This window comes from Aythya fuligula, chromosome 18, assembly GCF_009819795.1.
Source record: "Aythya fuligula isolate bAytFul2 chromosome 18, bAytFul2.pri, whole genome shotgun sequence".
NCBI lineage: Eukaryota > Metazoa > Chordata > Aves > Anseriformes > Anatidae > Aythya > Aythya fuligula.
The window spans coordinates 10,326,910-10,353,848 of NC_045576.1; the positions used below are offsets into that span (position 1 = coordinate 10,326,910).

The window sequence follows — 26,939 nt, forward strand, 5'->3', positions numbered from 1 at the left end:
TTAATTTCATGGAATGAGCCCACTTAGGAGAGGAGCAGCGGAAGGCACAGCAGGGATGCACAGCTCGTTTTCAGTAAATTCACCAAAAAAAAAAAAAAATTATAAGCACATCCTCTGTGCTATAGTGCACTTGTACCCAGCACAAAGCAGACCCCTAGCATGCTTGCAGGTTATGTACAGAAAACGCATTTTAATACAGAGGGGATGCCTGCTGTGAGCATGCTTTTGGGTTTCCCAACCCGCATGGGTGCTGCTGCTGGCCTCCTGCTCAAGGCAGCCCTTCATGGTGCCACTGGAGAGGAACAAGGGAGCCCAAAGAACCTCAAAGGGCTGCTCACAAGGTCTCCAGGCACTTGCTGCACAGGATTCCTTAGGGGGGGGAGGCTCAGGGCCAGGCTGGCATCAGCCCGCCCGTGTCTACCAGGGCAGGAGAGATGCTGGGGACGGGTGCTGTGAAGATGATGCTTGAAGCAACTTGTTTTGGGGAAGAAAAAGAGAACTGAAAGCTCCAAGAAACTTTTCACTAAGGAGAAAAATCAGCATACTGAATTAGGGACTTTCTGAAGATCTTTTAAGGAAACATTACAGGGAAATTAATTCATTTTTCAGCTTTAAAGAAGACACTTAAAAAAAATAAAGAAAGAAAAAAGGCATGCTGCCCTTAGGACACCATTAAACACAAACTAGTATGAAAACCTGGGAACTTTGACTAAATTGAGATTAAATTTCTTCGGGGTTGTTTTCCTCCCTGCCACAGGCACACCCCGCTTTTCATTTCATTATGTCCTTAACTATGTCCTTAACTGACCCGCAGGGCTGGAGGTGGATGACCTTCCCCTCCTCCTCCTCCTCCCAACCCATCACCCTCAGCCCTTCGCTGCTCCTCGCCTGCAGCGAGCACCCATCCAGCCACCCAGTGAGCCTGTCTTGGGCACGGATCCAGCCGGAAAAATGAATTACTTTTCTTGGTGGGGTGCATTTTAAGTGGATGAAGATGATTCATCGCCGCAGATGCGCAGCTCCGCGTGCCAGCAGCGCGCAGCTGCTGCGGGGTCACTTTTAGCAACAGCCCGGATCGGGGCCGAATCGATCTGGCTGTGAAACATGACAACTTCACGCTGTTGAATCCCAAGTGTTGCAACACCACAATTCCCTGAATTCAATTAAAAATATGATCTTAGTCCCTGCAATAAAATAACCCTGAAGGCTTCAGCCGTGCTGAATGCCGCGCACTCACCTGCACGGTGCGCTGCGCTCTGGGTTTTTTGAGCCAGTGCCCCTACTTCTAGGGCAGAAAAACACATGCATAATAGAAAGACAAGCACTTAACAATCCAATCCATCTTTATTTTGGTAGTTCTTTCTGCTGGAAAATGGAAAACCTCAACTTTACAAATAGAGCAGAATGGTAAAATAGGAAAAAAAATAAAAGTAGTAAATCAACTGCAAATGATTCAAAGTGCCTGACTGTGACATCAGGAGTGTTACAAACATGTTTAGACCCACAACCTGCTGTTTCCTGCTACCAGAACACTGTATGTCTGCTAGATTAGGGTTTACTCACTGCACAGATGTTTTTAAATACAGGTTTTCTTGGTAACATGAACAAAATCAAACACATTAAATTCCTCCATATAAAAATACATCCTTATAATAAGACCACAGAGTAAAGGCATCTTCAGATTTCTGGATACACTGGCTAATTACTCATCGCAACATCCCTGCAAAGCAGCTAAGGATCATTATGCCTGGGAAAGTCAGCACGAAGAAAGATGGTTTGCCCCAAGGGCCACAGCAAGCCCAAACCCCACGCTGCATCCTCTTCCAGGTGTTGCACAGAGTGGGGCTCAGGTCGTATGGCCAGCACTTGGTACATCACTGACAACAGCTGAACAAAGGGACTTAATCTGCAGGATTAAATCTTAGACTTCTCGGGTTATTCTAGAGTTTAATTATGCATGTTTTTTCCCTGTTCTGGCAATTACAGACATCATCTAACACTTTGGAAGACTTTTTCTACAGTATACTGTAATTCCGGAGATGTCTTGGGGTGGCACCTTATGCTACATTGAAAGCCAAAGCCACAACAGCAAAAAGATCCCACCCACATATGAAGTTAACTCAACGTGCCAGATCCTTTATACAGGAGGTTGCACAACTACAGTGCCACATCACCTGGGTTACGCCGGGGTGAGGAACAGGAAAACCAAGCTGAGGAACTCCAGGTGCTAACAAAGTTTTCATAGGGTCTGTTTGAAATGTTAGACATAAGAAACTATGTGAAATAGGATGATGTTACCCAGACAGAAATCTCATTGTACAGAATTACTTTACAGCCTATTAGGTGAAAAGGACTAAAATTAGAAAAGGGCAGCAATGGGGCTGCATGTGCAGAAAGGACGAATTCAGGTCATGGTCCTGGTGCTACCACAACTCCAGGGCTCAAAGCTTCACCGCAAAACAAAATCTGTACCCTGAGCTGCAGCCTGAGGGTACGGAGGAAGAAGTGAGAGTTGTACATCTCCCTGTGCTGGGGTGAGAAACGTTTGCATGATGACAAAGGAAAACAGATCTGGGCTGTCAACGTGATGAAAAACCAGTATTACACAGACTATGTACAAACAGCTGGGCCACAGAAGTCCTCATTAACCCTTGGTTTCTGAATTTCCTCAAGAAAAGCAAAGGTATTTTCTAACTTTAACATGAAGACGCACAATCGATATGACTTATGAAGCCAGTGTTTTGATAAAAATGCATCACTAAATTTGTTCATTGCAGAACACAATGAACAGTTAACAATCTTCAATTTCACATATAAAACTAAAAAAAGTGATGATAGCTTTGTGTAGAAAATAATATATTTTAAACATACATCTGTTGGATCTTAGGATAAAGAACTATGTATTCTTCTCTTCGTAGTGCTTCTATGCAAAGTAAAGGCACGATTCCTACGTGTGAGGTTGTGAAGTGGGATCTTATTCTTTTGGGTTTATGAAGGCGAATGGAAAACTGCCACGCTGGGATGAAGCACGCTATGCTGAGCACACTACGGCATTACTTACTGTGATCACTACAAGGAAGGACTAGGATATCGTGTTGCATGTGCTTATGGATTCACCGCCAAGAATGGAAACAGCTAAAGGGACTGCCTCCAGCCCAGCCGGCAGGATACGTCGCACCCCACAACAGAATTGGACTGTTTCTGACACAGACTCGAAACACATTTCTGCAAATCCCATAACTACACAGCTATGTCTTTGTACTTTTACCAAGCTGGGGAGGGGGGGGAAGCATCCACTTCTGTGTACCTTGTTTAACCCTACAGTGCATGCATTACACACAGCAGTGCCGCCACACCTGCCAGTCTGCAGCAGAAAGGACCACAAGTGCTGACAAGGGCTGGGTCGCAGCTGTAAGTGAGCAGTTCCAGGCTGGCTGGACACCAAGCTAAGCCTGTGGACCCTTCAGGACCCTGCTTGCAGTGAATACGGTTACACCAGAGCGATTTTCCCCCTCTCCAAAGCAGGTGCATCTTCTAAGCGTGAGCAGGGATGGATTAGCCACGGGGATAGGACCTCGTGGGGACACGCACGGAGCCTCGCTGGGCAGACAGCGATGCCTGCAGGGGAAGGATGCTCCAGGGGAGCTGGCGTTGCCCAAATGCCCAGCTTGCAGCAAGGGCAGCCCAACCTTGGCATCGTCAGAGCACAGCTAGCAGCGGTACCGCTGGGGCAGGCACCAACGCCAGGAGATGCCCAAGTGTCCTGGCAGCGTCTGCTCACTCTGTGTGAACCAGGAACCAAGCAGCAGAGGAGGAATGTCACAACAGGCAGAGTAATGGTGGGGATCCTCACTGCTTCCACCAGTATCGCTTGGGCCGGGATGCTCAGCGTTCCCAAATGCCGTTCTCCTTCCCTGCCCCAGATGCTTTCCACGTACTGCCCTGGCAGCTCAGCTCCCCCAGCACGACACGGTGCAGGAGATCATCACATGCACAAAGCACCAGCAGCCCGGCGAGCCGTTGGGATGGCGAGGGGCTCAGAAAACGACCCTGTCCTCCTGTGTCCTCTCCCACCACAGCGTGCTGTTCAGGGTGCCAAAGCTGCTGTCCTCCTCCTCCTGCTCCCTAGCAAGCTCCACAAAGACCTTGAAGAGACATAAGGGAGATGAATGTGCCAGGTTCCTTGGAGGAACTCGCTCAGTCACAAGACAATTTACGGTAAAAGCCTTACAAATACAGAACATATTGCTGCAGATCCGACTTGGAAGTTTTTTGTATTTTGGATTTTTTCCTCTTTGCTCCTACCCTCCCACCTCAAAACACTGGGAAGGAAGCTGCACCAAATACGAGCTGAAAGCATTTGTCATCAGTGGTAACTAATCCAGATTAAGCAATAATAACCTTCAGTTTTACCCCCTTTTCATAAAAAAATAGCAATGTCTATCTTTCTAAGAAATCACAGTGATAGTTCCACTAATGCCACAATTATTTTTTTCTTTGTTCTAGCCAGCACATCTGGCCAGACTTATTTTAAAATGTAAGGGGAAAACAGGAATAAGGGGAACTGAAAGTCCCAATTCATGTTCTGGGGAAGTACAGCCCCACTTTCCTGATACCAGAGAAGTCACCAGTGGAGCAGCCTCAGCCCCTTGGAGCTGGGCACCGAGCTCCAGCTGTGGGTACAGGGATGCCCACAAGGATGCATGGCTTAGGGCCCGTAGACGTGAAGTTAAGCTGCCCCAGACCCCTATAGAAACCCCATCCTGAAAACTTTAATGCCTAAGCCTGGCATGGATTACTTTCATGGAATAACATTTGCTTCAACATACCTGTTCCAGTGTTGCCTGAGAAAAGCTGTACTCCTCGATGTTAAAGGTGTGTTTTACTGTTAAAAGAATTCAAAAGAAAGCATATTTAAGCATACTTCACTATCTGAGACAACTGGATTTAAAGCATTTAAGCTGGTACATGTGCTTACTGTTGGCTTCACAAGAAACAGGGATGGCAACAGCAATAGAAAAAAGGAAATTAAATGGATTTTCAACATAAATGCAAACGTGCCTCTGCACGTGGAATGAAGGGAAACACATCAGCTGTGGGAGACAGAAAGATTTCCAAACATGATGGGTGGCAAGTGCTTAGTTACCTTCTTCCAGCTTGGAAAAACAATGTGAAAGCGACTGTACATCTTCTCTAGGGATTTTATACGCCAAGATAGAAGCAAAACTGAAACAATCAAACAAAACAAAATTAGCTTCAGGTAAAAAGCAAAAATACAAATATCCAAGTGAACAAATTTAAATCATTTACTAAAGACTACTCGAGGCATTTTGACGAGTTGTCCACACACAAGAAAAGAGGGATGGCCCAGCTCCAGGAGAGCAGCGGGGTTATAACCCGTTTGAGAGCACCCTGGTTGGGATGCTTCAGCTGAAACTCACCTGGGCCTGCTCGGTGCTTTTTATGCCCTTCAGCTGAGAGTCAGCCATTTATATTCTACCTATAAAGTGACACACAAAAACTCCTGCCAGGGCTTAAACGATGAAGTTTTGCCTTTCACACCAGCTCTGACAGGGGTCACGCTGCACCCAGTGCTCCAGAAGAGGGACCTGCTTTACCCTGCACAAGGGCTTGTGAAAACCAAACTCTCCTTCAAATCTCCCCCATGGGAAGGATGTGCCTTGTGCAATGCCTGCAGTGCTCTTTCCGACATCCTCAGCAGCAGTCACCAGGAATTCAAAGCTGCTGGGAGAAAGCCAACCAACCCACCCTCAACCACAGGTCCCCACAGTTCAACCAAGTGTTTCCAGCTATGGGCAGGGATTCTGTGCCTCAGAATTCATCCCATTTCCAGGATGACAGAGAAGGAAGCCATCACGCAACAGTTATGCAGAAATCTGGTTTTGCTTCTGCTATGCCACTTTTGCACACATGATTCAGATGCTTGGCCCTAGTCGGTGGCACGAACACTTTGGGTTTGCTGACTTGCAAAACATTTTTTTTTAAGCTGTATGGGAATTTTTTTTTGTCAATGTTAGCATTATGGCATTCCTTACTCATTACTGATGAGCTGCTGAGAAATCAGAGACTTGTATTAAGCTCAATGTTCTCTGCTTATTTGTTAAACATTACCTTTCTTGGCGATTTGCATTGGGGAAGATGTGCAGAATCTGCCTCTGCAGATACTCCATCTGCTGTACATCAGGTGTTTCCCTTAATTTCATTTCCAAGAAGTATCCTCTGCCAAATTTACTCTTCAGGTGTTGAACAGTGCCTATACACCTACCAATGGCAGAGAGAGAAAAGGTGGTACACGCTTTACACCATACTCAAAAAAGCAGACTAACATCTAACAGCCCCTTTCCACATGCTTAATTTTGCTCCAGGTTGAGACAATTGTTGCCTAATTTTTAGAACAAGGCTCCATGGCCAGCAGCTGCCCCATTTTCCACTGCCAGCAGTACCTGAGCTGCCCGGCCACCAGGATGGCCACGCGGTCACACACAGCATCCGCCTCCTCCATGTAGTGCGTGGTCAGAATGGCTGCTCGCTCCTTGTTTTTAAAGGCTGCTCGAATTGCCCGCCTACAAAACAGGAAAAAAGGAATTCCCAACCAGGACACTACTGAAGCAACAGCAAAAAACAACACTGGGCATAAAATGCTAGGAAGATACTGGGAGGGGAATCATCAAATAACGCTGCTGTTACAGAAAAATGAATTCAGTCTTTGTTTCCTTCTGGTTGCTGAGGTTTTTCAACTGTCCTGGTCAAAGACAGCTGAATGTCAGTGTTTTGCGGAGAGGTACACAGGCAGACTGTCCCAACACCAAGTGTCCATGCACTGCATATTACATTTCTCCTCTCCCGTTAGGTGTGCAGTGACTCCCTGCAGCCCTGGGGTTGGTTTGTGGACTAATGGCAGAGCAAGGTGTCCCACTGAGGGTTTTTTTTTTTTTTTTTTTTTTTTAAGAAAGATGACTCAAATCTCATACTCCTCGTATTCCTTTACTTTGAAGATTTCTTTCTCCTGACTTCCATGCTTTTCACCCCGGGGCTGTTCCAGGAGAGGACACAGGGGGTGTGCATCTTGCCCCCCAGCTGGTAGCATCAGCAGCGATGGGGCTGCTCCCCAGGACCAATTCCCAAGCGGAGAGGAGCCCCCTGCCAGCACGGCACTCACCACATGTGCTGCTTGGCTTTGGGGTCCATGCCAGTGGAAGGCTCGTCCAGCAGCGTCACCCGCGGGCTGCCCAGCATGCTCAGGGCAAAGCAGAGCTGAAAGGAGGGCAAAGGAGCAGGGTAATTGCCATGATGCCTCCTGCAAGCAGGCACCACGGCAGCTTTGGAAGCAATTCCATACCTTGCGTTTCAGCCCGACTCCCAGCTTCTTCGTTGTCTTCTGCAGGTGGTCTTTTAAATCCAGGGCACTTGAGATGCTGTGGAAGGAGAAGCAGACATGAAAAGTCCAGGTAACACAGGGTGTGGTGGTTCAGCTTTCCTCTCATCACACTGGAAGCAATCAGTCCCATTTAAGAACTCAATTACAAATATTTGTAGAGAAAAAGCAAAGCAATTAGCAGCATCAGAGCTGGGCGCTTCTGCCTGTCACAGGCCCTGTGTCCCAGTGGAACCATGTGTTGACAACCCAGACATGGCTCCAAGCTTTGGCCTCCCCATCCTTGCAGCCCCTGCCAAGGCTGTCACTGGCATTTCACAGTTTTTTAGAAATAATAAAATACAAAAAACAATTGGATTTTGTGCAGTTTAATCTTTATCTCCTAAGCTACAAACTAAAACTTGATGAATTTGCTAAAATGATCTGAATATAAACTCAAATAAAAAAAAATACTGCGTTAGGAAAAGTGAAAAAAAACCACCAAAACAGTTAAAACCTCAAATGTTTCTATAATAAACTACTTACCGTTTTACAACTTCCTTAACATCAGTCTGACTCATGCCTTTGATAGCGCCATAAATTTCAAAATGTTCCTGCAGTGTAATATCTGGCCACAGTGGATTAGTTTGAGGACAGTACCCCACGAATTTAACCGAGTCATCGTCGCTGTTCACTCCGGAAGAATAATCTCCCATCAGAACCTGCAGAAGTACAACAGCTTCAGTCGATAATATTGTCAGTTTTAGAGCTGGTTTTGTTGAAGACTTAGCAAAAGACACTCAGGAAGGGCAGCAGTAATGACAAATGTTAAGCATGGATTCACTTTCTGTGAATAGGAAAGATATACCTGCCCGCTGGTCGGCTCAACCTCTCCAACAAGCATGTTAATTAATGTGCTCTTCCCAGCTCCGTTGGGTCCTAATAATCCCAGTATTTCTCCTAAGGGCAGGACAACACACAAAACACTGCCTGTGAGGTCAGACAAATTAATTCACAAAACCAAGAGTCGGTTTTGTAACCGAACCAGCTCAACAGCAAACGATCCAACTCGAACCTTTCCTCACGCAGAGAGAGACGTGTTTCGTTGCCACTTTCTTTATTCTCCTCCCTAGACGGAACTCCTTCCTCTCATCATACTCCTTGTGCAGGCTGCTGACCACAATCGCTGGCATCTAAGAAAGGAGAGAGGAAGGAACAGTGATGCTCTGGCACGCTCTGCAAGGAAACCATGTCCCCATGACCCGTGGTGGCTGCAGCCCCCAGCAGCCACTGAATTTGGGGTTTGGGGCTGCAGCGTTACCTCCTCACTATTGGGGTTGCTCAGCGCTTCCTTCACCCGCAGCCTCTCCGCCTTCACATCTTCATCTTCGTTCTCATCGCGCGGGGCATCCGGCAGCTTCCAGGTTTTGACTTTTGTGAAGCATTTTCTAAGGGGAAGAAAACAGCACGAGGCCTGCGCTCAGCATTCCGGTGGAGCAAAGCTTTCTGAGAAATCAATCCAGATTTGCTCTCCGGTTGATACAGAAAGCTTTTGCGCTTGCCAAACCTCAGAGTAATGTGTTTATGCTGTGCATCCGAGAAGCCCCAAAAGAGTTGAAGGAGCTGTCAGTGTGTGCAATTATGCCATTTTAACGCTGAGCTCTTTGTTAGAACATCCATCTCTGATGATGCAGTGGGAAGGGAAGTTCATGGCTGCAAAGCAAGCAGCAGCTCTGCTTCGGTGGAAGCAAGTCACTGCTGCCCCTGCAGTGCTGCTCACCCTCCTGCTGGTGGGCACTCACAGCTGTGATCCTGGTTATACATTATCAGAAGAGGCATTGAAATCCCCTTATTAACCTTATTTTTAAGTAGGATTGCCCTCAAAATTTGTAGTTCTGTATAAAGATAACTCAAAAGGAAGCAAAAGCTGCACTATCCCCCATAACTGTATGCTACGTATTGCAGTTCAACCACCTGCATGATTTTTAAGAACTGCTTCCTTGGACTTACTCCTTTTTAAAAGTCTATTCAATAGAGAAACACACCTGAAAAATGGATCCTCTCGAATTGTCCTCCCTCCATTCTTCACCTCAAAACATCGCAGCAGGAAGAGCCACACAACACACTGCAAATAGGGCTAAAACAAATAGAAGTCATTTGTCAGAGCACTGCTAGCCCTCTGGGGATGGAGATCCTACAGGTGGCCCTATAGGCAGCCCCACCGATGTGAAGAGAAGCACCAGATCTTCACCACAGAAATGCTGATGGCTCTGAGAAGATGAAATATATTCTTATGCCCCTGCTTTAGCCACAAAGAGCTGGCAGTAAAGAGAAAGTCTGCTTTGATTTAATGGCAATTGCTTGGCTTCTAGGAGAGAGACAGACTGTCCCCTGCTCTGGAGTTCATCCTCCATCGGTATGGACTCCCATAATAATCAGAATTAATAACAGCACTGTTAGTAACTCTACTGAAGCAGGAGATATTGAGTTGGTAAGTACAGCAAGTTTTACTGATACTGTTCTGCTGCAATAGCCTGCAAAGCAGCAGACCCCACAGATGCTGAGCATTAGATCAATTTTTTACTAATGCAGATGCCCAAAAAAAAGGGGTCTCCCAGCTGGAGTTACCAATTCTCTATGGCAAATAATGATGCTTACTGCTATAACTGCCACCAGGAGCCTGTCCCATGGGTCATGGTATTCTCCATTCTTCTGTTTGTCTGTCCACGAGACCTAACAATGCAACAAAAACCCTGTTTAAGAAAATAATTACCTACCAGAGACCACATATTCTGCATTGCGCTTTACCCTGTGAGCTCTGTGCAGATCCGGATCAATGTGCCAAACCAGCCCAGCCCCACAGGCTGAGCAGCACATGGTTTTCCTTTCGATATTTAATGGTAGACTTGTGTCTTTCCTCATGTTAAACCTGCAACACTCTGCTTGCAGGAAAAAGGTGACTTTTTGCCAGCAGCTGCCCTTCTTCATGCAGTAACTGGCTACTGATGGCACTATGCAGGTCCCGCATATTTAAAGGTGCCCACCCGATTCCAGCCATTTGTAAGCACTCTGGAGAGCATCTGCTTTGTGTCCTTACCTTTATGAAACAGATCAGACAGCCGATAAGGGAATAGATGGGAATGAAGATGGAGAAGACATAATGCAGCGTGGTGGTCACTGTGTAAAAATCCAGAAAAAAGGCCACTTCGGTGACAACCGTACACAGCAAAGCTGCCTATACAAAACAAAGAAAAAAAATTCCATTTTCATTCAATTCTGGCTCTAAAAGTGTACGTTACTTAATTTGAGGCATATTTCTAAAGCTTTTGTCATTTAGTATATGTCAGTAATAAAGAAACATTGGTAAATATTCGATTTCTTGTGCAGTAAGGACACAGTGAAATGACCAGGCTGGAAAGGCTGGCGTGGCTTTGGAGAGAACCAGGCCTCCCAGTTAACCAAAGCTGAGGGAAAGTTACTCACCACTGAGAATATAAATGACCAAAATTCTTTTGTATTTTGGACTTTTTTAAATGTGAAGGAGACGACGTAAGTGAACAGCACAACTGATGGGACGTAGCCAATCAGGCAAAAAAGCTGCAGAGACAAGAAAGGTTTCTCAGGAAGTGTGCAGTATGAACCCATTTTTTTTTTGTATGTTTATCAGTTGATGTTATTTTAGGGTTGTACATGATTCTGGGTACAGCATGTGTCATTAAATACAGAAACAGATGCATAGGTAGGAACGCCCTTGAATGTAGTTCCATGTTTGCTGTATTTCCTCTTGCTTTTATTTAAAACAAAACAAAAAACACAGGCTCCCATACATATCAACCTGATGATTTTAAGAAATATTACCAAGCCCTCCATCGACGTTAGCATTTTTGCAACAATCAGAACAAGGGACGGATGCAGCAGTAACAGATCAGCCCTGCAGCACAACGGTCACACCCCAAACCTGATTAGCGCAGAGCTACCAATTCTGGGAAAGAAACTGGGAAAATCCAATTCTTCTCAATTACAGCTAAGATTTCAGAAAAGCCAGCTCCAACTATAAAAGATATGATGGTTTGTAGCCTCCTTAGTTTATGCATATGCTGCAATTCATTGCGGAGCTGGTCTGTGTTCAAAGTCACCGCAACCTTGTCATTAGCAGAGTGCCGATGCAAGCGGCGCAATTATCAAATGGCAGCAACAGCGCAGAGCAAATTGAGCAAAGAATGACAGTGCACTTCCTTGGAAGGTTCTGGTAATTTAAAGCTCTGTTTTATTCTGGTTCTCAGTTAAACCCTAAATCCTTCCCCCCTCCCCCCTCAGGGGAAGAAGAGGTTTTGCCTTTGGTACATTCAGGCTGGTGCCTCTGCACCAGGAACCCTGATCAGGCATTTTCTGTATACATTGTTTTGGAAAACCCTGCTGAACCATCTAATAAAAATAAATGCTTGTGGAAAATAACAGAACCAAGCCCCTGCATCCCTGTGTGTCCTCAGGTCCCCACCACACTCACCACAGCCATGAACTTGCCGACGTAGAAATAGATGCCATAGTGGAAGGCAAAGAGACTGCCTATCATCAGGACGAGGATGGAGAAGAACAGCGGGAGGTCAACGACAGCTTGGCCCACCCAGTAAGCGGACGGATAAAGCCCTGCTATTTTCAGCTGTGTGTATGCTTTGATCTGCAACAGGAAAAGAAAATGCCCACGATGGTCATCTGTATTGGTACATGGGTGGGCTCTCATTTCTTGATCTGACTCACCACTTTTACATGGACATTGTATACATGTAGAAGCACATCGCCCACTTGTTGCTGATCCTAGCTGCCAAAGCACGTAACATTTCCACGGAAAGCCAAAGGGCTTTTCTGAAACCTGCTCTACCCGATGCCACCAACACCGGAGTCACTCCTGCTCTGCTCTGGCTGCCCTGTGCCTCGCAAGGCAAAGGATACTACTTAAAACACCTCTGAAGATCTTTCCAAAAAATCCCAAGATTTTTAAGATCTTGTGTGTCTACAAATCCACACCCAGAAGCTTACCTTATGGTTTTCTGCATTCTCCATGGCAAAATAGGGTGGCATGCCCGTGACAATGATTCCCAGCAGCACAGCTTCGAAATAGATCTCCAGTTTGAAAACAGTATCTGGAAGATCCTGAAATATACATCAGATTTCTTCAATAATAGAACGCGTGTGGGGAAAAAAATGCACTTATGATTGGAACACGACTGGGAGTGCAAAAGCATGAGTTCTTGAGCCCACCTCAGCACCAGCTCTGCTGCCTGCTGCGAGCTGTCCCCAGCCCTGCTCACCTGGATGAAGGGGTTGCTCCAGATCTGAATGCTCTCGCTTACGTTCAGAGTGCGCAGCAGTAGGTTGCTGACAATATTCATCAAAACTGGCACAGCATGCACCATGGTACTGTTGAATACGATTGTGAAAACATAGTTCTGGAAAGAGAAGTATTTGTTACATTAATTAGTCTGCCTGAAGGGTAACGCCCTGAAAGGGCTCTCCTGTGGGCTTAATTAAACCTGAACAATGATAAAAAAAAATCTCTGCATGACAGAGGATGCTTTGCAGGAAGCTCTGTGCTGCTCAGAGTGGTTAGAACACAAAACCTAATTCAATAATACAGTCATGTTCATAGAGAACAAATTATTTGGAATAAATCCTCAAAATGTTTTATGCAACTGTTACACTCTGACAAATGATGCTCCAGCCAATTACAGCCTGAAAAACAAAATACACAAGGATCTGCACTCATAAGTTCTTGCTAATGCATTTTAAAAACAGACAAAAATTTATGTTAGCTAAGGACTGCACTGTCACACTGCTATTAGTAGTTGCAACAACAACAAAAAAAAAAGGGAACAAGAGATAGAGCTGGCATACTGCAAAGCATTTCCTTTGTTGGAAATTAAATACAACCCTGATATTCAAATCATCCTGACACTCCTTCAGTGACCATTGTGAAATGAATAATTCCAGTCCAAGATACTCATTTTTCTTTACACATGAGAGCACCATGGAATTATACTTCTGTCAAATTGTGTAATTCAGCCAGTGCAAGTAAGGAATAAGTTCATATGCCAGGTCTCTTGTGAAGTAAAATATTTCTCTTGGCTTTTTGTGTGTTTGTGAGGAAAGAAGAGGAATGGAAGTTTTATTAACCTACCATAATTATCATTATGAAAGAATGAATTTATTTTGAGCATATTTCCAGTCCTCTACAAGTCCTCTTTGCAGGCTTCTTGCATAAGCAATATTATATGACATTATTTGATTATATAATTCAATACTTTGGACGTTTAAAAATTTGATCTCCTTATTGAAAACAACCCAGAGCCTCAATACACAGAGTGGTCCCCAAATGTTCACACAAACAGCAGAGATGAAATTTCAACCCTATCACCTCAAGTGAACAATCAGCATCAACCTCATCAGGCTCACCCTGAGCCTGCCTTTCAGGACAGAGCAACAAAACCAGCCCCTGGCCAGCTGCTCTGGGATATGACCGAGCAGATCTGTCTGTCTGTCTGTCTCACCTGTCTGGATTCAAGGTCGAATACATTTAAACCTGCACTGTGAGGTGCAGCTGAAACGTAGTCGCTGTCATTGAACATCTCCACCAGGACGTTCAGGCTCCCGAGAGAGTGGACAATGTCATCAATATCTGAGTCTGGTAAGAGACAGAAAAAGACATCACCAGCTTGCAGTGTTTTACACAAAATTATTGATGTGTTTTCAAGTCAGCAGTGCTGCAGTCTTCTCCCTGATCTAACCATATGATAGCGACCACCCTTTCATTACATGTGCCCGCTAAAGAGAGTCCTCTGCTGTTCTGAGCACCGCAGATGTTTTTGTCTCTGCTTCCCCCTCCGCAGCCTCCCCAGAGCTCAGGAAACACTCGGTTATTTTACACAATTAAGTCGCACAGGCCAAATGCAACAGTTGGAAGCAGAGGTGCCAAGGAGCATCATCAGGTTACCCAGCGTTTCAGCTGCACAGAGAATTAGCTAACAGACAGAAATCAGAGGCGCTTTGATGCAGTATCTGGAGGACTGAAAGCGTATTATGTACAAATTCCCCAGAGCTCAAAAAGATGTTTATTTCTACTGCCCAGATTGCTGCTAGCCACTTTTAAAACATCTCCATTTGAAACAGAAAGGAATTTTACAAAGCACTTTGTAGCAGGATTTTAATGCAGATGTATCCAAGTGTCTCTGTGCCCAGCTCCTTCACACGGATCATCTTTGTGCAGGGAGCACAGCACCACCACACACAGGAGAAGGAGGGAGATCTCTGAAGTGAACCACACAACACAGAGGATTCTCACTCTCTACCGTGTCTGGCCACTTGGAAATGCTTGATTTGGATTCACTTCAAGGAAAGTTGTTTTGAACCCAGAAGGTTGCAACCGCCACCTTTCCCCCCATCCTGCACCTTCCCTTCCTCACCCCAGGAGATGCAGCAGCCAGCAGCCAGCCCTGCAGAGCCCCTTCCCTCCCCTACCTGTGGAGTTCTGCAGCAGCAGCCGACTCCTGTACTTGTGATATTCCTCCCCAGGCTTCAGCAAGTACAAATCCGGGGAGAGTCTGACAGGAGCTATTGAATTTTTGATGTAGTGGTGCGTGAGAAACAACAAGATCTGAACGACAAGGAAAATCAGAAAAAGCAACAACCTGAAAGCAAAAAAGAAAAGGTTTGGTTTTATTAAAATTCAGCAAATGCAGGCCCAGTTGATGTGCACGTCTATTAAAACAACATCTCCCTCACCCCAAAATGCAGCTATTCAACAGCAATGAACAGCCTCACACTTGGTTATGTTTAAATGTGACTACAAACAATAATTAAATTGCATCCTGCCTCTTCCCTGTTGTCATTCAAACAGGTTTTGAGATTTTTGTGTACGGACCAAAAAGCCTCAATACTTACATCACTCTGACACATTTATTTTCTCGCCTGAGACTAAGGAAGTGAACTTTTGCTATGGTGGAAACCTGCTTCTTCCACAGGGCTGCGTGGCTCATTGGGGGTGACCTGGTCTCTGAGAGCATCAGGAGGCTCTGCTCCATGTCATCGAGTGACTTTGTGTCTGCCTCCTCCTGCACTTGCTGGGAATTAAACACGCTGTAATCTGGAACAGAAGAGAGTAAAAGGGTATGGACTGGGCTGCTCTGACAGGGCTACATGGTTTGAGATCGTAGGTCTGGAGGAAGCTTTGCTGAAGTCAATTCTTGACCGCTGCTATTGAGAAATCACCTCGTCCCACCCTGGGCTCTCAATTTAGCCCCAAGGCCAATGATACTAATGTACCCCAAAGCACACAGATCAGACACTGAAGGCAGATGATACAGATTTCTGCCCCGGGGAGAGCAAAACTGATAGCCTACAAACACTCAGACGGTGCAGCCTTGCCCTAGCTCCACTACATCAGCCCAGGCACATACCTGCATTACTCAGCATCAGCACACTCAGCTGTTAAAGCCCCTTACACCCACTCAAAAACTTTGCAGTGTGGATAGTTTACTACTCTGCATTGCAAAAAGCTCTAAAAAGATAAAGGTAGCTTCAACCCTTCACAGCTGACATCAGAAGATCTGATCAGCTCTGCAGTAACAGTCGGCGGTCCCAGCTTTTCATCTGGATGAAACTTAAAGGAAGGGGAGAAAGACAAGCTCAGCTTCAGCTTTACGTGCAGGCTACCAATATTACTGCTCACGTAGAAGGCTGGAAATGAATTTTATATCATGAATTTCTTCAAACTAAGCTCCGTGAGGTAAATAGAGCACATTTTAAAAAGATAGACATAAGAAGTGCAGCTGTGAAGCAAAGAAGTGAGATGTAGGTATACTGTATGAAAATTAAATCGTTGCAGAGACAGCACCAAAAAGCCTTTTCTCTTCATCCTCCCAGAATTTCTCTCCACCCAGCTCACAGCTTGTGTGTGTTTTTCCTGATAAATATTTCAAAAACCTGGGATAATGCAAGGCCTGAGGTGCCCTGTGCCACCAGGCATTTTTAATTCTTACCTCCATAGCAAGCCTCCTAGCAGCGACGCGGCACAGCAACATCTACACTACCTCGTACTAAACCAAATACAAGGGAGAACAGGAAAATACCATGGGCTGTCCCACCTGCTTGATCGATTTCTGCCTCAACTTCCAGCTTCAGGTAGACATCCTCCAGAGTCGTCATGGAAACACCGTAAGTAATAACACCCAAATGGGAGTGGGTGTCGAGGTCAGAAAACAAGCCTGCAGATAGAAGTGAAGAACACTGGTTGCTCTGGGACAGGATCACATCGTCCTCCCGAGAGATCTTCAAGCAAGCCAGAAGCTCTCTGCATCCCTAAGCCTTCAAGACCATAGCGCGTAAATGTGGCTACTTCAACTTGAAGACACAGGTCGTGGCATGACAACCAAGGTGAGGATAGGCTCATTATAGCACAACACTTTTCATCCTATGTGGTCAGGCACAGAAAACGTAAATTACAAATAAATAAAATGGGAAGAGTTGCTGGACACCCAGCAACACTCGCCAGGTCTCCCCAGTTGCTCCTGCCTCCATTGCTGAGGCACATCCTAGCTTCGACTTCTCCTTAAAACAGTTTGGGGGAACTGAATCAGTCTTGCATAAAGATGTTTCTTTTTGAAAAGTACGAACAGTGACTGCTAAAGGTAAAGCTAATAAATTATTTACTAGTTAAATGTAACGGGAAAAGGGCATTTATGAAATGTGAGCTGCAATCACATCCATATTGATTCCCCCTTAGCTTTTCCAACAGTGAAAAGGACACACTGTTTCTTCCATTTTCTTCCGGGAAACAAACAAGGAGTGCTGTGTACAATTAAAATCAGATAATTGCTGCCATCTAGTGAAACTAACACATTTGTTCCACACTCTCTCTCTCAACAGTGAATTTCAGTGCAGGGCCACAATGCTCTTTGTGGCTCACAACAAGGGGGATTATTGTAGGACTTATTGGCTTCCTGCTGGAGGCCAGTCCTGGTCACTGAAATGTTCTGCAGTAAGAAGATGCTTGTGCCAGACAACAGGACTCTTGGACAACAGGGTCTTTTCATGTTTCTGCTACAGGCATCTCACCAGCATCTGCACCACAGCCCCCTGAGGAACGCAATGAGGTCTTTGCCTGCCTGAGAAACTGATGAGAGCTAAAGCAAAGACCTCACTGACTGATCTTGAGCCAAACCATAGCCCCCCAAAAAGCTTGTATAAATGCACAAATGCAGAAATGACAGTTTGACAAGTACTGCAGGCTACAGCCAGGCTTGATGGATTTCCCTTTGATGGCCAACCCACCCTACACCAATACCTGCAAACTTGTCCATGTCCTTGAGCGGCAGGGTGTACACGAGCTGCTGGTCGGTCTCTTGGAGCAGGCTGGCTGTGGGTACGTGCTGTCTGATCAGCGAGGTTGTAGCTTCTGTATTGCAATAGGCATCGATGTGCATGCTAATGAAAACACATAAGAAACTGGTTTTAAAAATGTGGCTTTTGTCCTGATGCCCAGATCAGAAAGATTAGCCTGCAGAGCACCAAGCAATCAGAAGATGATAAAAGGGTCCTTCTTGGGGTAGGGGTGCTGTCTTACTGATTTACAAAGAAAACACAGATAGATGAAGTCACACATAAAGAATACCTCAAGCGGTAGCCAATTCCCCATTTGGTTTTCAGAAAGAGAGAAGATCCAAGGCATTTTAACATCCCTTGAGAAATCACAGCTTTACGATCTGGAAACAAAAATCAAGAAGGCCTTTTGAGCAAGAGGACTGCCAACAGGTTCCAGAACCCAGGTAAGCCCTTTACGTAACGGTGCCTCCCTGGCTGCAGAAGCACCACCTGAGGCTCAGTAACACAACTGTCGTTTATGGACAGGGCCACAGCAGGGCTCACCAGCAAGGATATCTGCCTCGTCCATGAAGTGAGTGCTGAAAACCGTCACACGATTTGGTTTTCTGTTTTTCAGGAGGTTCCAGACAATGTGACGTGAACACGGATCCATGCCTGCAGTCGGCTCATCCAGCAGCAAAACCTTTGTGCAAAAGTAGAAGCATTTGTAAGGCCATATCCGTGTGCAAGGTGCAGCCTCAGAAATCCTATCTAAATGACAGACACAGGTTTTTGGTTTGAAGCCTGCTAGTTATTTGCTCAAAACACAGGAGACATCCTATCTTCCCTTCGTTTTGAATAAACACATCTCCTGTTGTGAAAAATGGAAAAATCATTCAGTAAGTTAATGCCATAATCTGTTTTATTCTATTTCAAGTGCAATTACATTTAGCTATGCATTGACTCTGTCTATTGAGGAATGCTTAAATATATGCTTTTAAAATCCCAGTGAACTGTCAGATGTATCCTTTTTTAATGCCTATCTAAAAGCAGCCCCAGTTCCTACAGGGAAGAAATAACAGACCTGTAACACAAGAGAGCTCTGTGGCTCTGCTTCCAAGCCAAGGGCTCACGCTGCTTGCAAGGAAAGTCTTGCTCAGATTCACTGTTAGGGGCTAAATATTACCTGCCAGGAACAATATAAAGCTTCTCAGTTCTTTATTTCATAAAGACATCAAATCCACAGCTACTACCATCACCTAAGGAATTAACACCTTCAAGCATGGAGGTTGGACTAAATTGTTTAAAACTAAAATAAGGGGGAAAAAAAAGTAACAGTTGCGCACAGTATCAACTTAGGCATCTAAAATGTTAAATGCATTAATTGGTTTTGACAAGAAACATCATCACTTAGGTGTGTTAGTAACACAAAGCTGGGAGCGCTTCTGTCACCCTCACCTTTGGGTTCCCAAGGACAGCAACTCCAACCGACAGCCGCCTCTTCTGCCCCCCACTTAACTTCTTAGCTTGATTGTCTTTGATAGGCTGCATATCCAGATCCAACAACACCTTCTGAACCTTTAAACGTAAGAAACAGATTTATTGTTAAAAAAAAAGCTATTTTTTAAACCAGATCGCAATTTTTAGCATTCAAATTAATGTTAAATTTAAACATTTCATATGCATTTTAGTTTCCTAGGAAAAAACAAATAGATCATCCTTGCAAAAATGTCTGCCTGTACTCTGCCTCTGTCTGCTGTACTGTAAAGTAATATCCCCCTCCACACCTGCCTTCAGGAAGCATCTGGGCCACGTAGGGTTATAGTGCTGTGTAGGCTAAAAATGAACATATAAGACTGTGCTTGTGTCCAAGCAACTTACCTCTTGTATCAAGTCATTCTGAGGTATTCCCTTAATTGCGGCAAACAGGGAGAGATTCTCCTCCACGGTTAATATGTCAAAGTGGATATCAGACTGAGGGCACACGCCTGCTATTCGACGCACTTCAAGCATTTCATCAATTTCAGAGACTCGGTGACCATAGACAGAGACAAACCCTGAAAAAAGCCCAAAACAATCAACTTAATTTTTTTTTTCTTCTTTTTTTTTACAGGCAGCCAGAAAGCAGGCTGGCCTGGGTAGCTAAAGAGGGGCAAGAAATTCAGGTGGGCTCTTTCAGATATTATCCAGAGAAAAAATTGGTGCATCTTGAGGTAATAAGAAGGGATAATGGTTTTCAAAAGCAGGGTGGCCAAAGCTCCTGACAGCGGGAAGCCTCACCATCTGTTGGTGGACACAGCCCACAGAGGATGTTCATCAGCGTCGTCTTCCCGGTCCCGCTGTGCCCAAGTAGTGCCGTGATCTGGCCTTCGTAGATGTCGAAGGACAAGTCTACCCAACAAGGTGGACAGGAGAGAGAGGAGAGGTTGGTGATGAGCTTGTGGCATCCTGAGTGGGTTTATGCCAGAGAGATGAAATCAAAAAATGACATATGGGGTAAGCCTCGCGTTCTGCTAGGAGGAAGGCCCAGCCTCCATGCCATGTTGCGGCCTACCAGCGGGGTGGCCATGGCCATGAGTGGCACAGGGCTTCGTGCCATGGGGCAAGGAGAGGGCTGGGGAGATGGGGCAGGCAGGTTGTGCCTCCTGATGACAGGGGAGGAGGAGAAGTGACTGAGACGGTGTCATCAGGCTTTCTTTAGTGAGGGAAGGGCTCCTCTACTGGGGCACTGGTTTAGAGGAGATCATTGCCAAAGCGGTGAGAGAAGGCGCACACAAGCACATCTGGCATTCACGCTTCAAGTCCCACCCCAGTAAAAGAAACCCAAAAGCCCAAACTGAAACACAAAAAGATCACTCAACAATCCAGCTACTGCTCCTCTGCATCTGATAAGCAGCTTAAAAGCTAAAATGTTCTTACTTCTGAGAGCCTCCACAGTTTCCCCCTTTTTCCTGAATGTTTTCTGAACACAGCTGATTCTGAAAGAAGACATGTCATTTTATAAGCTATTTTAGGATCTTTATATGTCATTTTGAACGTTCAACACGCAGCAACAGTCACAGCAAGATGACTGTGCTAAAGTGGCACAAAACACATCTACGAGCCATAGAGGCAATGCAAGAGACAGGACATTCTGTCACAGAACTTAATCATCTCCACCCTGGTATCAGAAAACTTTTTCTTGTTGCCTTCTTAGGCATTTCCTATGATGACAGGATGAATTATTTCACGTCCGTGTTTCTTTCACACAGTAGAATAATGCACTAGAGGCTTCCCAAGTTAGAGAAGGGCACGGCTACTCCCCAGTAAATTCACAATCTGACAGAAGATTCAACAGACACGATGTGGAAGAGACATATTAGTACAACAAGACTCTGAAGACATGATTACTGGCAGTTCTCCATCAAAATTAAGCAAAAGAAAGCAGGTATTTTCTCTCTGAGAGGTAAAAGCCTTCCTTCCAGCCCTACTGCATTTCAAAACAAAAACGCAACACCACCAAAACCAACCACCAGTTTACCTGAAGGCACAACGTAAAGGATGGGTTTTGGAAGCCTGACCACCTTGCAAATGAGGTCAGAGAGGAAATTACAAGTATGAAGAATGGGATGAGGAAAGGGATACGAAAGACTACAAAACCTGTATGTTCAAAGACAATGGCAGAATGATGGCAAGCTGGTGGAGACACACTATGGAAAGAGTCCAGGAAAGATGAATAAGGCAAAAAGTAACTACAGCATCCTCATGAACATTGCCATTAAAACTTCAACCTATGGCAGACACCCAAAGAGACATGGAGAGCACAGACAGCACAACACTCATTCTGGTCACTAAGCTCAAAAACTCATTTGAGACTAGTGAAGCCATAAAAAAGGAGTGAAAACAGAGTTTCTCAGCTCACATGAGGCTATGCATTTGGACAGTGATGAAAACAAAAACTAAAGGAAAAATTCTCAAAACAATATCTAAGAAACACTAAAAACACAAGACAATCCGGGTGCAAGACAACAGGCAAAGCAAAATGAAGAGTGAATTATGAGACCAAGCATATCTATTTTGCAGTTTTGTTTTACCCTCTTGCCTATGACTGCTAGGTAAAACCACCATGAAGTTCCCCTCTTGTCTATGGAGAACATAACAGCCTTCCCAGAAACCCAGAATTCAGCTCTCTCCTCAAATGTGCATTACCAGAAAATAAACTCTCCCAGCAGAGTAGGCGTTTCAGCATCTGCAATCACTTACGCCTCTCGCGGCCTCAGCGAGGCTGAAGGAATGGAAAACCGGCCGTTTTTGAGAGGACTCCAGCTGAAGGAATACAATACACAAACAAACCCTTTCTTTAAGCCCAGTGATTTACCCTTGGAGAGCATCCATGTAGCTGATGGTGGGGCTTCACTCAATATGGAAACACGCTGTGCTGCGTGTGCGGAGAACTCTCCGCAATGCATACCATGTGCTATTTGAATCAGCAGATTAGAGGAACAGAAGTAGTTTCCAAATTACAAATGAAACATCGAAGACTCAGGTGATCTGCTAAACTGCACATGGGGCCAGGCAGGAATCATACCTGATGGCTTCCTTTCCCTGAAATTCGGAAGGCACAGGTTCAACCATCTCACTGCAATTTAAATTGCCATTGATGCTGCTCTCGTACAGTTCCTTGTAATTTTTTCTGTGCTTTGACCAGAATGAGGGCTTCATAAAGAAAAATGATGATCGGCGTAGTCCAAACTCCCCTAGGTAATACAGGAAAAAAGAAAACTTCTTAACTGTAAATACACTGCAGCTTTTGGGATTTGGCTATAAAAGCCATGAGCTATCCTGCTCAAAGTTTAGGAGCCAGCCCACATCCAAATTCTGGAGGGGCTTCACCAGCCAAGTTTACATTATCTGTTTTTAAGCCATGGTTTCCATCAGTGCTGCTAGCAGGTCCTGGATTTGTTAAGTATTTAAATAGATGTGCAAATCTCTTTTTATCTGAGAAAAATCTCCAGTGCTGAAGGTACGGTAACTTAACTACATGCACTAGAAAGCAATGGAGATCACAGGCAAAGGCAGTGGAAGGGCTTAACACAGGCATTAGTCACATGAGGAACAACTTCATTCTATTTTTCATGTTCATGTACAGCTGTCACAAGGAAAGGTCTGGAACAGGCAAAGTGGTCTTTACTTTTTTTTTATCCCGTAAGAACAAATTGCATAAGCTGAGACCCAAGCTAGCCTAGTAAGGAAGCCTTTTAGAAAGATGGAGACAAGGTTTAGCTGACATACTTAAAGACCATCGATTCTAAACATGCTAATACTCCTTCCTCCCATATCCCAACTTTCACAGAATATAACTTATTTCAGCTAAAAGTATCCCGAGTCACTTTTTAAACTTTACTTGCAAAGAACAGCACTATCTCCTTTCTCCACAGCTAGAATCAAGCCAAACACTGCATGCCAACACTGTGGAACCCAGTGGGCAGGAGGAAAGGACCCAGGAGTTCAGAAATGCCACCCAGCTCCACCAGAGATTTCAACCAGAGGGCTCAGTACTTTGGGAATTCATGACATTAGCACAGTTCAGTTTGATTTCTCTCATGAACATACCTGGAATGACCTGATCAAGGTAGACAGCTACAAGCAGATAAAATATGCTATCCAGCACCAGTAAGATAAGTGAGATAAAGAGTGGGTAAGGACCATGACTTAGATTTGAAAAAGTTGCACCATCTTCATAATCTTCCAGATGCATGACCTGCCAACAAACATGCACGGACCGAGATGTTACACACCCACATCGTACCAGCTTGGCAAGGCATGACAAGAAGGGTGCAGAATGTAGCAACAGAAAAAACAAATAGTCAAAAAGTGACCAAGATCACAGCAACAACATAAAGTTGCTTGATGGTGCACTGGGTTTTACTTGATATTAGAATTGCCATGGGAAGCTATTAAGACGTGCATTTTTCCCCACCATCTGCTTATTAAATAAATAAATAAATCAAACTATTTAAGAATATCTCTATGACTACCTATCAGAAATGTTGCAAGACAAATGACTGCTACGAAGCTGCAGTCCAAGCAGAAGGTTCTTTACCTGTGCAACACCAATCAAGAAGCTGCACTGGCACAGGGGGCTGAGAACCCACACAAAAGACTTGGGGAAATCTTCCAGCAGGACGATATTCAGGCCCACAAATCCAAAAGCCAGGGTGGCCAAAAACTCAACTATACCCACGTGCTTTGACTTTTTAAATAGAGGTGTCAACATAAGTGCAAAGAATACCTAAGAACAGATTAAAAAAGAAAGGAGCAATATGTTAAAAAATATTAGTACAAGGTATAGAAAATAAAATTAGAAAGACTATAGCTTCTGCTAATCAAATAATTTTCCTGGTACAGTCACTACAACATGAACCCAAGTTCCTTTAAAAACAGACCATCATGAGCAACAGATTTCTCAAAGATGCCAGGTGATGGCACACAAAAGAAACTGAAGTAATAGAAATAAGGAGCCACACTGCTGAGTGTGTGTGTACATTCCAGTTAGTAACCCCCCCCCTTTTTTTTTTTTAAGTGACAGATCATAAGCAACCAATGCAAAAATATTTGTTTATGAACTCACACATGCAATTTGTTGTGTAAATTAATTCCTTATTAATTAGGGCTTTAACATTACACTTGCCCTAAGGAAGTGACGTTTGTTCCAGACTGTTTAGTAGAGAGAACAAGATCAGAGGGGATAAAACCTGTGGATGGGATGGCCGAGGCATACTTACTGAAGAGATGCCATACAGGAAAAAAAGGAGAAATATCACAAAGGCACTGCTCTGGGGAAAGAGCGAGGAGGCCGTCGCAATCACCGCCATGAGAATGGACATAACGAAGATCAGACTTGTGTACAGAAGCACCCAAGAAAGCCTACGAGCAAAAGGGGAAAAAAAAAGGAACAGAAAGCAATGAATGAATTCACATCCTGAACTACTCACATGCAAAACCAGCTAGAACTACAATTCTTTCACATTCCGGGCAGCTGCACCACAGGCCAGGCTTGCGAGAAAACAAGAGCCCCTAAATGAAAAGGGCTCTTGTAAACGTCCCTGGGACTGTTCTGAGCATCAGGGCACAGACATCAGCACCCACTGCTTCCAAAAGATGAACAATTACACAATTCATGATTTCTAGTTTTTTTTTTTTTTTTTGAACTTGCATAATTAATTTCCCAGTTTAACCAGAAGAGGGTAACTGAGCAGTAGGTTTCAATAATTAAAGAAATTCTATTTAAAATTTAACACACTAGTCATTCCGGTAGCTGCGCCAGGTAATAAAATCCTTCCCTTTTTGACAGCGGTGTTACAAGACTGTGAGCAACTCTGGCCTCAGCAAACAGATGCAGTTTGTACGCAGGTAGTAAAAATAACGCATTTCCTCCAAAACATGCTTCTGATTTTTTTTTCCAGTGCAGAAGCTGCATTACCAGATCACACCCATTTCACCCAGGGAGTCCCTGAAGCAGAAAGGTAGAACAATTTTCTCAACATCTGCAATGCTCAGGAGGGACACGTGCAGCCTGCTACCGCGGCCGACCAGCACGGCCACAAGGGATCAGACCCGTGGGAAATGAGGTTTGTCACCAAGGAGGCACCGCAGAAAAACAGAGCCGAACATCAGGAAAGGGCTCTGGTACAGAAACACAATGAAAACAACCAGGAGGAAAAAAAAAGACAGCCGCAGCTGGCTGTTATGGTGCAGCGGGGCACAATGCTAAACCACTCTAGGCTACTGTGGGAAGCAGAAAGTGAACCCCTTTTTATCACTACAATTATCAATGTGTTTGAATTAGTACGTCCTCTTATTTGGAAAAAAAATACACAAAGCCAACTGCTTTGTGCTGCGTAGGACAATTTTCCTCACAGTAAGAAAGCAAATTAAAACTTGTTGTTTAGACTGCTCTTCGTGGCACGTTAAAATTATAGAGTTAGATTGGCTTAATTATGTGTTGGGGAAACGCTGCTGATAGGCTCTGAAGAAAGACTGTGTGTTACCTGTTGATCCTCCAGGAAAGGAGTTACTGAGCCAAAGTGCTGACAACGATAAAAGCAAACTACACAAAAACACCATGCTGCAACTCCTATAATCCCTCCAAATCTGGCACTACTTGGTATGGATAAATGCAGCAGCATTACTCTGGTATTTATTGACTGAAACATTCCTGTTTTTATGATACCGTATCTCTATGTTAGACTTTGCAGAGCACCTCACCTTTAGGTTGCTGCAATATTAATTTGATTAAGTGAATATAATTGGTAAACTGAGGATAGGATAGCAGAGCTTTACTGTAAAGTGTTATTTTTTTTATAATTCTTCTCTAAAGAATGGGCTATACCAAACACTCACGTACCAAAAAGCAGTATCGTGAAGTCCCAATATTTTTAAGAATTCCTTTAGCTTCCTCTCCTTTTCTGCCACAATATGAATTGCCAAATAATATCCAAATGGCGAGAAAGCAATTACTAGGTAAATTAAAATGATGGCACGAGGAAAGTTGTCGATTTCCACCACCGCCGCCTCTCCCATAACCGTTGCTCTCGTCAGTTCGAGCTGTTCCCAAACGGATTGATTGGTCCTCAACTGCGAGGAAAAGGAAAAGCTGTTTTAATGCTGTGGCTGGTTTCACAGCCCTGCTCTAAGGCACTCACAGGTGCCTGCCGCCGAGCCCTGCAGTTAATGCCTGCCCTGATGAATTGGGCTCATCTGGACACAAGGACGAATGTCGGTGTGATTCAGCTGGGCAAGAACATTTCTGTATAAAATATGGCAAAACACGTGAAGCAGTCTGCCAGCTCATTGGATTCAAGCTGATTTTCGGTATGGCATTGTACAGTTAATATACAACGTCACAAAACCACCCAGAACCTGGCAGCTCATGGAGCTGAACCTCAGTGGTTTCGTTGCTTTATTTGTTCGGACTGACCTGTATAATCGCTGCATCGATGCAGGCTTGCAGAGCTGTAAATCCTGAGCTCCAGTACGTCACCGATTCACAACCCTTCCGCAGGTTGGAGCAACTGGCTGCAGAATAAGCAAGGTGTTTTGAAGAGCAAGCCCCAGCCCCAACATAAAGATGGTGCAGCTTGAGGCCGCACCTTGTAAGAGGTGGGAACAACTTCCAAAACATGACATACACACACACCATCAAGCCAACAGAAAAAAAGAGTCTGATTTT

At 44.7% G+C, this 26,939-nt stretch overlaps 1 protein-coding gene across 2 annotated transcripts in view; it reads right to left on the reverse strand.

Moving 5' to 3' along the window:
- Positions 1-1,325: 1,325 nt before the first annotated feature.
- ABCA5 (ATP binding cassette subfamily A member 5) overlaps positions 1,326-26,939 on the reverse strand; it is a 31,783-nt gene continuing 6,169 nt past the window's right edge. For both annotated transcript variants that reach the window (XM_032199846.1, XM_032199845.1), the window contains exons 6-40: positions 26,688-26,785; positions 26,115-26,344; positions 24,493-24,634; positions 23,811-23,999; positions 23,321-23,468; positions 22,296-22,464; positions 20,648-20,706; positions 20,009-20,119; positions 19,610-19,785; positions 19,187-19,306; positions 18,293-18,431; positions 18,039-18,129; positions 17,712-17,851; positions 16,513-16,632; positions 15,311-15,512; positions 14,888-15,057; positions 13,921-14,054; positions 12,685-12,822; positions 12,413-12,526; positions 11,883-12,053; positions 10,859-10,972; positions 10,473-10,610; positions 10,034-10,108; positions 9,421-9,512; positions 8,697-8,823; positions 8,451-8,568; positions 8,244-8,335; positions 7,922-8,097; positions 7,361-7,436; positions 7,181-7,275; positions 6,465-6,584; positions 6,133-6,282; positions 5,147-5,226; positions 4,830-4,885; positions 1,326-4,145 (exon numbers count right to left, since the gene is read on the reverse strand). In XM_032199846.1, the coding sequence (XP_032055737.1) occupies positions 4,038-4,145; positions 4,830-4,885; positions 5,147-5,226; positions 6,133-6,282; positions 6,465-6,584; positions 7,181-7,275; positions 7,361-7,436; positions 7,922-8,097; positions 8,244-8,335; positions 8,451-8,568; positions 8,697-8,823; positions 9,421-9,512; positions 10,034-10,108; positions 10,473-10,610; positions 10,859-10,972; positions 11,883-12,053; positions 12,413-12,526; positions 12,685-12,822; positions 13,921-14,054; positions 14,888-15,057; positions 15,311-15,512; positions 16,513-16,632; positions 17,712-17,851; positions 18,039-18,129; positions 18,293-18,431; positions 19,187-19,306; positions 19,610-19,785; positions 20,009-20,119; positions 20,648-20,706; positions 22,296-22,464; positions 23,321-23,468; positions 23,811-23,999; positions 24,493-24,634; positions 26,115-26,344; positions 26,688-26,785 (4,478 nt within the window). In that variant the 3' untranslated portion in view covers positions 1,326-4,037. The remainder of the gene's footprint in view (positions 4,146-4,829; positions 4,886-5,146; positions 5,227-6,132; positions 6,283-6,464; positions 6,585-7,180; positions 7,276-7,360; positions 7,437-7,921; positions 8,098-8,243; positions 8,336-8,450; positions 8,569-8,696; positions 8,824-9,420; positions 9,513-10,033; positions 10,109-10,472; positions 10,611-10,858; positions 10,973-11,882; positions 12,054-12,412; positions 12,527-12,684; positions 12,823-13,920; positions 14,055-14,887; positions 15,058-15,310; positions 15,513-16,512; positions 16,633-17,711; positions 17,852-18,038; positions 18,130-18,292; positions 18,432-19,186; positions 19,307-19,609; positions 19,786-20,008; positions 20,120-20,647; positions 20,707-22,295; positions 22,465-23,320; positions 23,469-23,810; positions 24,000-24,492; positions 24,635-26,114; positions 26,345-26,687; positions 26,786-26,939) is intronic.